This window comes from Limulus polyphemus, unplaced genomic scaffold (assembly GCF_000517525.1).
Source record: "Limulus polyphemus unplaced genomic scaffold, Limulus_polyphemus-2.1.2 Scaffold596, whole genome shotgun sequence".
Classification (NCBI taxonomy): Eukaryota; Metazoa; Arthropoda; class Merostomata; order Xiphosura; family Limulidae; genus Limulus; species Limulus polyphemus.
In genome coordinates, this window is record NW_013666206.1 from 105089 (window position 1) to 116789 (window position 11701).

The 11701-nt window shown below is 32.0% G+C and overlaps 1 protein-coding gene across 1 annotated transcript in view; it reads right to left on the reverse strand.

The window, feature by feature from the left end:
* LOC106459350 (dorsal-ventral patterning tolloid-like protein 1) overlaps nt 1-11701 on the reverse strand; it is a 74154-nt gene that overhangs the window by 23067 nt on the left and 39386 nt on the right. Inside the window, exons 7-9 of the mRNA XM_022385825.1 lie at nt 10436-10628; nt 6609-6799; nt 4474-4512 (exon numbers count right to left, since the gene is read on the reverse strand). Of these exons, the coding sequence (XP_022241533.1) occupies nt 4474-4512; nt 6609-6799; nt 10436-10628 (423 nt within the window). The remainder of the gene's footprint in view (nt 1-4473; nt 4513-6608; nt 6800-10435; nt 10629-11701) is intronic.

An 11701-nucleotide genomic window follows, 5' to 3' on the forward strand; every position in this document is an offset into this window, starting at 1 on the left:
CTTAAGAAAAGTAATTCTAATTTTTATTACAGCCGACAGGTGCTGTCAGTTGTATTTTTTGTATAGAGGATGATTATGCTGTAATGAGCAAACGTTTGAGTTGACAATCAGCGTTAATGCAACATTTTCAATAACTTTTAAATCAGAAAAATGGCACAAATATTTTAATAAACTGTCGCCGAGATAGGTGATCATTTTTGAATTGAAAGTACAATATCTTCCATGGTAAATTCTATACTGACATATTGTTCTTTAATAGGTTGTGAATGCTCAAAATGCATGTTTATGAAACCCTGCATAAGTATTTGTATTTTAACTGTTGACCAGAGGAAAAGTAGCCATCAGCATCCTACCACCAACGCTGAGAGAACGACTATCACCCTTATGATGTGCCCGCAGCTTAAAGTGAGGATAATATTTAGTACGGATTCGAACCCGGCTCGCGACCTGAAATCATTCACATATAAAATCACCTTTTCACATTCAATATTACTTTAGACCTACATATTTACAGCTTATTTTTCCTGTTATGAATATTCTGAGAAAACTTTCTCCAAAATAAGGAGCACCAGAAGCATAAAAAGTTATATCTGCGTCTAGACTTCCTTTTCAGAAATTTAGCTTACATAATGTATATATAGTCAAGATGACTTTCGTTTCTATAAATGTACTGATAAATCTCTGCTGTCGTATTCATTAGTCTGTAAGTTCCTAGACAAAACAATTATTTATAGATGGAGAAGAACAAGTATGTGTAAGAACTCGTGTCTGTCTGTAGAATATAATGTGAGGCTGGAATAAAAGAAAAAAAAAACGCATTTTTTTGTAATTAAAAAAGAAAACACAGTACAAATTTATTTGTAGTTTGTATTTATGGAGTTTTTATGAGAGAGAGTAAAGTCATTAATTTGAAAAATATCAAAATATGTATTTTGTACATAGGTTTTGTTTCTCCCATCTCGTTTCAGTCATCTCTGAAGCTCTATGCACAAGAACGTAGATAAATTAAAAAATCTGTAAGTATAATTTTGTCGCCTAGTATGGGTTCCTTTATTTTTCAGTTATTGACATTATATTAAATACGGTGTCATCAATATTTCTGTTAAAATGGGGAATTTTTAATACTAAGATGGACAACAAATACAGTCAATAATTTTTTTGAGATTCGTATACTTCACTTTAATTGTATGTTGTTGTAATTTATTTGCAAGTACAAGTGTTCGGAGGATCAGAGAACAAACATATCGCCGCTCTTGCTGCCAAATAAGCTATTAATGCTCTCAACTAGTAGTAAAATACATCGTAAATTGGCTTAACAAATAAATCATTCTTCAGACTAGCCCAAAGTTACTGATGAGGAGTATATCCGTCTATTAAACCAGTTTAAGTCTGTTCTACCACGAGACGGGAAATAGATTCACCTGAAAATCAATTCATGGTTATTGAAATTAGGAATGTAAAGCCATTTAAAATTATGCATTTAATCTGCAAAGAAAAATTTAACGAAGTTTTCTCTAAGAAACTTTACTAATGCATAATTAAAATACTTCATCTTGTAAGTTGCTAATCAGATGTGATAAGCAAGATAAACTCGCATTTAATTGACATCGTTATTGTGCATCAAATAAACAGGACTGTACACAGCGTCTGCTAAATACTGTCTCGTTCTTATTAGAAGACTTAATTGTTTTCATATTAAAATAAAACCACTTGGGAATTTAGTTAGATCTTCTAAAAGCTGAGGGGATAAACATAATTGTGTAATCTTAAAACTGGTCTTGATCTTCAAGATGGATTGGAAGGCAAAACGATTTTGAATAATATATTTGTCAACTTTGATCTTGACATTAAGTTCATGAAAGTTTACCTTTATATTGAATATCAATTTCCTCTTTAAAGGTTACCATTGTGTTCACAAGAAAGTATTCGATTTGTCAGCGTTTAAAAATGGTCAATACACATTGAATTTATGTTAGAATTATCTGCAATAAAACATTCTATTTAACTATGCCGGATTAAGATCTTGATCCTTAGGTACTCTATTTTGTACACTTAGAATGTGTTTGGTAAAAGTGCATATCTATTTTATGTATAGACTTTCCTACAGTCACATTTTAGATTATGCAAGAAGTTGTCGTCCTATATAGAATTTAATTGGAAAAGGTTGTGCAAATATGCCACTTATATGTACTCTGCTTATGTAGAAGGTTCCTTATCATTAGCGGAAGTCTATAGGAAGAAGAAAACTAGTAAAATGATATATACATTTCTGACGTTTAAAAGCATGTTTACTAATGTAATTCCCAAAGGCTTATGCTTATACATCGTTCTGCTTATACATCGATTTCAGTGATGAAAAGCGAAAACAGAAATGAAGGAGACAATCACCTGATAATTGTGAGGCTTCCTTTATCACACTCTCACTTGCACTTTACTTAAATGACTTCCACCTTCATCCTCTTTATGTAAATTTAATTGAAAAAATAAATGTTTAAGTTCAGTTTGCGAGATAGCAGTTCCATTTTTTATTATTGTTGTTGTATTTATCGTTCATTTATTATTTTCGTCTGTCATTTTGTTTATCTATGAATTTTTAGTTGCATTAGAATGCTAACTCACATTCTAGCTAATCATTTGCATTTTAAGTAAATATGTATGTATGATGAAATTGCTTCTCTAGCGATGACGTACACATACTATTAATGTAGCATAAGATTATGTAATCATATAAGGTGTACTCTCGTGACCTACTCAGTGAAGAAATATCCCGTCAAAAGCTTCACTAAGAAAGAAAGTCATGAGATAGTTAGAGAACGATACAGTTAGTCAATTATTGCTGTTTACCACTCAAAATTGTTATTAACATTAAAAGGTATTTTTTGTGCTGCTGTATTTTTTTTTTGGACTTGAGTTTTTCTTTCTGGTTCTTTTTCCTGATTCCATTATTTGAAATAATATTGATATTTACGATACATTGTTCATTAACATTAGTGTCAAGACCTGGCCAGGGACGTGTTTATTAACTGTGTTTTGGTAAGTGTTGAGTTTGTCTCTAAATGTTGTTATAGTTAAATAACTTGCTTTTTTTGTTGAATCCTAATTGTAGAGGCATGTTTATTTTAGACCGTTACAAGCTGTTAAAATAATGCATTATACCACAGTAGAAACCTTTGATATCTAAAACATTTAAATGAGTTAGAGAAGTACATGCAGAAAATATTTACGTCTAGTACTCAATAAACGTACGAGAAAATTCAAGTTAGTAACTAAGATATTTGATTGTTAGGCATATAATTTCGTCTATTATAGAAAGAAGGTAGACAAATAATATTCAAGAGAAAGACGATTCCTATTACAGACAACGAATGAACAATAAACAATGATATTTATGTAAGTTAAATACTGCTGTTTAAAGCCTGCTGCCTGAGGTAGCTAAAATGTTGATTAGAAAGTTGTTAAAAAGAGTCATTTTATCAGCTGTCTTCACTAGCACAAACTTATATTATTTAAATATCTTATTTTACTTGTTTGTTACAGATATTCACGTAAAACTACACAAGAACTACCTACGCTAGCCGTCCCTACTTTTTAATTGATAGAATAGAGAGAAGGCAGTTAGTCAACATGACCCACCGGCAACTCTTTGACTATTCTAATCGAATAGTTTGATTTGTACGTCACTCTTGTAACATACATGCGTCCATAAATGCGAAATGTAATTTTAAAAAATGTGATGCGAACCGTTAATCCTTGGATCCACAGATCAGCAAGCTAACCACTAGACTACGCATAGCACTCCTTACCTCTAATACCTCTCTTCAGATAACTGTACGGACATTAAACAAAAGGTTTAATAAATATAAACAAGGTATTGATTTATTCATCTTTTTGACGACGTTGAAAATATATACATGAAAAATGCCTGTATAGCGGTTTCTACTTACTCGTTCTCAAATGATGAAGAAGTGTAATAATTTAATGTTTTTAAATAATCCTTTGGAAAATATAATTATCTTGCGTAATTTTCGAAAATCCTTTTAATTGTACTATGATAGAAATGTTTAATTCCCAAGGAAATTAAAAACCTTACATAAACACAATATTAGAACACCGATAACTTATTTGTACTCCATATAATTATTCACAAGGACATTAAGTATAATAAATAAGAAAATAGCAGCCGGTCATTATACAAAATGAAAACAGAATCACGCGTATTAATATTAAACTGTTGCGGATTTTGAAATTTCTGTTAGTGAAACTAAATAGTACTGTAAACGATATCGGCCCTTCTTGTAAAAGAGGTGTTCATACAGTCATATCTTTTAACTTAAGTATTGATACCGTATGATACCACAAAATATTCTTTGCACTTTAACCTATAGGTATGTTATAAGAGTGTTTGTCACTCCCTCTAGTGGCGGTGGCCCTGCAATAAATACAACATAACATATATACTCTTTTTACACTTACCTGACTGCGGGTCTTGCACCCCTGCGTTGATTCCAAAATCTAGGAAAATAAATACTATTTGTTGGAGCATTCATTTCAATAAGAATCGCTTAATGATCAAATTATTAAACAAAAGAAGGAAATATATTAAAAACATCATATCTGTCAAATCATGGTGCATTCTATAACACTTAGGCCTTATAAAATAGATGATTAACTTTAGAACATTAAAAATACATATTAAGCAGATAAAAGTTACATATAAATGGCAATTTCTAAAAATCATTATTATATATATTTTTTTGAATTAAGCCTTCAAATTATTCCAAATTAGAGAAAACTGTTCACCCCTAAGAGAAAATAAGCACACCTTCACAATACATTCGTTTTATCGAGTTCCTTCTGTTGTGATTTATTAAGTTTTCTTATCCTTTCCATGCTTTCAAAATATCATCGATGAACCATTATCTTTAAGTAGATTTTTTACAATATTCCATCTATATGAAATATGAAAAACAAAGCAAGTGGAATAGGCTAAAATATTACAGGGATTTGAAATACCACAGAGCATTGTAACAATGTAATATTGCATATACCCTGGTAAATTAATTACATAAATAGTTTTTCAACTAAAATATTGTATCTGTAGCTTAGCCACTCTGATGAGCTCTGATATCGAGCGAGAGGTCTGGTCAGGAACGATATGCAACACTTAATAAATTATAGTTGAAATGCAATATAGACACTTGGTACTTATTACCAGCTAATGATCTGTATACAGACAAACATAATATACATTTCTGGAATTATAACCTCAGTAGATAAGCTTTACCTATTATCTCTAGTTATCCGGGTGTAATAATTGATATTATTTCTACAAGTTTGTTTCATTAGAAATATCTACCTTCTCACAGTTAGTCGCATAGAGTAAATAGTAGTTTACAGGTGGGACGCCGCGAGCTTTAGCATCCATATGTATTCGTAATTTCATTTTTTCTTTTCTCTGTTTCGCAGAAGTGAGGAAAAGTGAGGCTTGCGAATAAAGGTCAAATATAATAGACGGCCTATCTTTATCACAGTGTGAATGTAAATACCTTTCATACTAAGGTACGTATATTCTTCCCGTTAATCTTCGCACTAGCACGTATTTTATTCAAATCACCAAGTAGAGAAAGAAAAGAAATGTTAGTTTTTTGAAAAAAAAAGTGATTTAGGTATGTGGTAAAATATGGTTTTGAAACATTCTGTACCATATCCAAACTTTAGTGTATAAAACTACCTCAGTAGGTAAATCTGCAAAATAACATACAAGTTACTTTTTACTTTCTTATTGATAGAAAAAGTAAATGTTACATAATATCAGAAAAAATAACTGTTTCTAGTAGGCAGCACTTAGCCATTTTTTTTTTATTCTGGAGTAACCACTTGGGTCCTATCTCTAATCGTTTTTTAAATACATCTTTCAAAACTATCTATGCACCGAATTAATTGCGAGCCCATGATTTGTCCTAGAAACACTTGAGTCACGCAAAAGATTAACACAAAATTCCATATCTTACCAATTAATGTTAAAGTACTCTATATCTTTTACATAGAAAATGAGCGATTGCACCTACTTTCTTTGGGCTAGTTCTTACAGTGAGCATTGCAATAGAAAAAGATCCCCAAGTTGAGAGATATATCAACAAGTCAGTGAAATGAGGTTAAATCTATTCGCAAATGCCAGAAAAACTAATTCACCATACACTGAAAATGTATTTTCTGTTTGATTTCTCATTCAAAACGTTTTAAAGTGTACCGTAGTGTTTTTTTTTTATTTTTCCACACTTCCTTAAGGAAGATAAATACTGAGCGAAAACCTATCGTGACTTAAGAGTTTAAAAGTATAAATTAAACCATCGAATAATTCATCATATCTGTATAATACAATCAACTAAATCATTTTAAATTTAGCACGGTTTTATACATTTAACCACGGATTTTGTAATAGCTATGACCGTTGCAGAAACACACTTGGTAAATTTAACTATTTTCTGATAAGAAGTGAGGATTCTTGTACTACCAAGCGACAACATTGTGCTAGTTGACATGTCCATTAATAATAGAAAATGTCTGTCAAATGTTTCTTTCAATGCATCTTATAAAACTTCACCTACCAGAGACAAATCGATAAGTAGCTTGAAATCCTTTGTAACTTAAGGAAGATTTGGTTGTATGGAACTCCATGATCATGTAAGGACCATTAGACATTAGCTGGGGAGGGAGGGCGTGTCCACAATTTGTTTTTAGCGCTTCTATTTGACCTTTGATCTTGATAAATGCCTGGACAACATCAACTCCTTCACAACTAGAAAAATATATGACACCTAAAATATTGTGATCATGTAAGTAATTTTGTAAGTTAATGAATGTTTAAATTCATTCAATTTACGAAACAGTTTCATTATGGATTGACGATTTATCTGTACGATGATTCATTGTTGTTTTTCACACATTCAAAACTATTTTGGGATCCTAATTTAGCACCCATAGAAAATACATAAGTGCAGAAAACATTGTAGTAATATATATAATATATTTTATTTGATCTTGTATACTTTTTTAGCAAATCTGTTTTTGGAATCGATGTTTTTGAGGTTCCGTAATGATTTACATATAAGAAACATTCATCTCTAAGAAGAATATAATAACTTTTATAGTCTACTACCTACATGTAAATATACATCGTCCAAATGATGTGTCAATAAATATTCGCTTATGCGTGTTTATATCAAAATATGATGGTAGATTGTTGTAGTATCCAAAATTCCTGTCTTCTCACTCATGGTCTTTATTTCGAAGAGCAGAGATACCTTCCGCTAATATTTATGACTTAAGGATTTAGTTTTATGCGTCAAAGAGCTACCAGATCTAAAAAAGACAATTACTGAATTTCATTTTGCTTTGTAAGCTTTGCGTGATGCTGTTACATTACTTTTTATAACTAACAAATATGGTTGTGAAACATTGATAAAAAAAGTTTTCATTTGGTAGGAGACAAAGATTCATTACTGTCCTTCTATAGACATGCTAGCACCTTCTACAGTACAGTCAAACTTTCTCCACTTCCTAAATAAGTTTCTTAGATGTAAACCTAACATTAAAATATGGTGTTCTACGTACTGATTTGTACTGAAAACCAACGGATAAACTACAATCCTTACATAATCAAACCAAACACAATATCACATTCAATCAAGTACTTAGATTAAGAAGATATGTTCTGACACTAAGATCTATGACCGTCACATTAATTCTTTGAAACAGACAATGAATGAAAGAGGTTATAAACAAAACACTATCACCCAACAACTTGACAATGCGAACAATATACCACGTGAATCTGCCTTGCAAAAATGACCTAAAACAAATTATTATCGTGTTTACTAAAAAAAAAAAAACAAAAAAAACTTTACCACCTCCTTCAACTTAATGATCGACAAAATCTATTTTTACAGAAGTTCCTGTCGATTCTTTCAGAAAAAATAAAACTTTGCATTCACACTTAGTTCAGGTTAAAGTGAACTTTAAGTCGACACCAGGTGGAAGTGGTTCTTGCAAAAGTGCTACCAAACCTGTAAGTTAATGCAGAAAACGGGTAAATTTCCCAATAAAGACAACCAAAATTTGTTCGAAATCACTGATTCCATAACCTGCTCTATAAAAATACCCACAAATCAACAATCAAATCAGACAAGGAACATCTGGACGCAAAACACTTTAACGTGCCTGGACACTCCCTTGAAAACATTAAACTGACAGGTATAGAGACAAAATTTACATTTAACATAAACAGGAAAATTAAAGAACCTTACTGGATAACACTATTAAATACTGTAACATCAAGTGGCATCAATCCCGGGATTGTTGACCTTCGCATGTCTATGAAATTATTTTCAAAACTAAATTCATAATTAAACTTATTTTACATTATTAGTATTATTCATGCTTTAATTTCTCTATATTGGTAATATTTTATATATATTACGTCACCACCTTTTGCCGTTATTTTATTTTTATTTTTAATTTTATCTTTTAAAGAAATTGGTTAATATTTCTTATGACTATTATCACACTTAGGTCTTCTATGTACTGTGCACACCTCTTTGGCACAAACTAAACCTGACACCAACAACTTTAGGTTATGATTGGTTAGTTCACAAAGCTAACTTATACTGAATATCCAGTTTACCTGACGTTGACATCAGTGACTATATATTTCATTACGCTCATTAAACACAACCCTTTATTCTCCTGAAGAAGAATAGTGAACTATTCAAAAGCGCTCGAATTTTGGGTCTCGTTTGAAAACCATCAAAACATTCGACGTGATATACTTGTTTGTTTGTTCTATTTTTGAATTTCGCGCAAAGCTACACGAGGGCTATCTGCGCTAGCCGTCATGGGTTAACATATACATGAAAAAAGAATAAAATAGTGTAAAACAATTAGTTCTTCCTCAAAATATTCAAACACAGTTTATGCGAACGTTTCTTGTTGAGTTTCTTGCAAACTTTTAGACAAAACGCCTTGGTAGAATATGAAACGCTTTATAATTATCAGATGTTTGATTGGGGTCTTCATTTGCAAAACACTGCTTTAATTTTCTAAAATAAAGATAGTCCACACATTTTGAATATTAATTTTTTATCCTTCTCGTGAGCTGCAAAAGAGGAGGCCAACATCAAATACTGGTTCATAGTTCATAGAATTTTTACTTGTTCGCGTTTTAAAAGATTATGCCACAACAGTTCTCGACTGGTGACAGCTTTTAAAAACTCTTCATATACGACTTAAATGTATATCAATAGCCCCGACATGGCCTGGTGTTTAGGGCGCTCGCCTCGTAATCTACGGGTCGCGGGTTCGAATCCCGTTCTACCAAACATGCTGCCCGCCTTTTCAGCCGTGGAGGCGTTATAATGTGACGGTCAATCCCACTATTCGTTGGTAAAAGAATAGCCCAAGAGTTGACGGTGGGTGGTGATGAATGTCTTCCCTCTTGTCTTACACTACTAAATTAGACTAATCTATCTTAAACATAATATGCTGAATTGACAAGGATAAGCATTTACTTCGCATCTAAATACTGCTTGTTTAATAAAATTATTTTTTAAACAATTTAAATGGGATATAAGGGTTATTTATATTAAAACCTACATTATTATTTTTTCTCTGTCGGGTAAATCGTTCGGCTATTAAATTTTTGCTAAGCACCAAAAAAAGCTCCAGATATCAACATGATTGTGAAAGTGTTTTTGTTCTTCTCTAGTTTTGGATCTTCAACGACATTTTAAGAAATATTGCAAATACGATAACCATCTGCTTACCCTAAGTACATTTCTAAGAACTATATAAGTGAAATGCATATGTATGAATGTATGCTCAATAAGTTAGAGAACTTATAATAGAATTCCAGACTTATCGTAAATCATGAGTTACTTTGTAATTAAAGCTTACCGCTGAGCTACCAAGGAGCTCGTCTCTAGGAAGGTGAGGGATTTGGTGTTACTATTTTTTATGTATTCTGCAAATCTTACAGCATGTTAGATAAATAAACAAAGTCTGATATAAATAATATTTTTAAACATTTATTTATTATATTCAGTATCTTTCGCTATTTTTTTTCTGATTTATTATGTTATATTGATGTTTATGGAATCTTTATAATAATTTGAGAAAGATGCAGATTTACATAGCATCATATATTATATATATATATACAAAAGTTTGTAACGGTTTTAAAATAACAAAAATCAACTATATTTAAAAGGAATCAGCACTAAAATTCTCAAAAACAACAACATTTCTTATGAAAAATGGGGGTCAAGCGTGGCTCGGTGGTTAGTAGGACTTCTCTAAACAAATTCAATCAATGTTGCAAACACTGATAAAAAAGAACAGAAAAGTGATAAAAAGTTAATATAAACCGACAGATACATACTCCCTATTTGTACTGCTATGTGCTGGTTGATAAAGATCAAAGTCGGTGAAGAGGATCTGCACCCTCTCCTTACCCCTTGCGGTGAAATGGTAAACACAGTGAACATTGGCAGGGTAGGGATCAGGATAATTAGGGCTTGTAATGGTCCCATTTTTGGAAACAGCACTAGTTACCCACACATCACAGTGTACACCTGTAGAAGTGATAACGAATAACATTAATAAATAGCTTCTTAAATTAATTATTAGAATAAACTGAAAAAATTCATATTATGAACCTAATGAAAGTAAATTTTCTAACAAACATTATTTTAATGAAAAATTCGATAAGTGAAAGGAAATTCTGCAAATGTGACTTGAACCAGGGACTTTTGAACATGAATAATTCTCTATCCTACTATATTGTCCAGGAATACAACTCATTACTCTCTCCCTTAACTCGCGAAGCTTTCTATCTATGGCTATAAAACTTCATACTGTTAGGTCGTCAAGAAATTGATGTCGCTTTATTTTAGATGAAAAAACACGAACCACTTATATATCAAAACAAAACACTTACTAAATGAAATAGTCTCAATTCTTATCGATGATGGTTTTCCGTCTTACAATCAGATTGTTAATGCCCTGATAAAAGAAATCACTTGGCTTTGAAGCAAAAAAACATGTCGATGTCCTCTTTACCACCTTCCACATTTGCATACGATTTCCCATTAAGATTGTGTTGCAGCGAACGAAAAAGATGATAATCAGATGGTATCATATCTGGAGAATATGGTGGGTTGGGAAGAACTTCCCAACCCAACTCCATAATCTTGTGTTGCGTCAAACGTGCAACATGTAGACGTGCGTTGTCGTGGAGAAGAAGAACACCTTTCTGATTGACGAGTGAAGGGAGTTTCTGATGAAGGGCTTGATTTAAACGTTCCAGTAGCTGACTATAGATCTCTGTATTGACAGTTCGCCGTGGATTGAGGAGTTCGAAATGAATTACTCCTTTGATGTCCCACCAAATGAAAAGCATCACTTTCTGTGGATGGAGTCCAGGTTTTGGGGCCGGAAGTGGTTTTTGTCTAGGACTGAATGTTTTATATTCGCATAGAAAATCCATTTTTCATCACCGGTGATAATTCTGTCCAAAAATGGTTCACGCGCATTAAGCATAAAGACGAAGCAACGTTCATACGTTGGAAACGATGATCATCAGAGAGTTCATGGGTCACCCAAACACCTTCTTTATGGAGTTTTTCCATATTCCTTAGATGTTTAC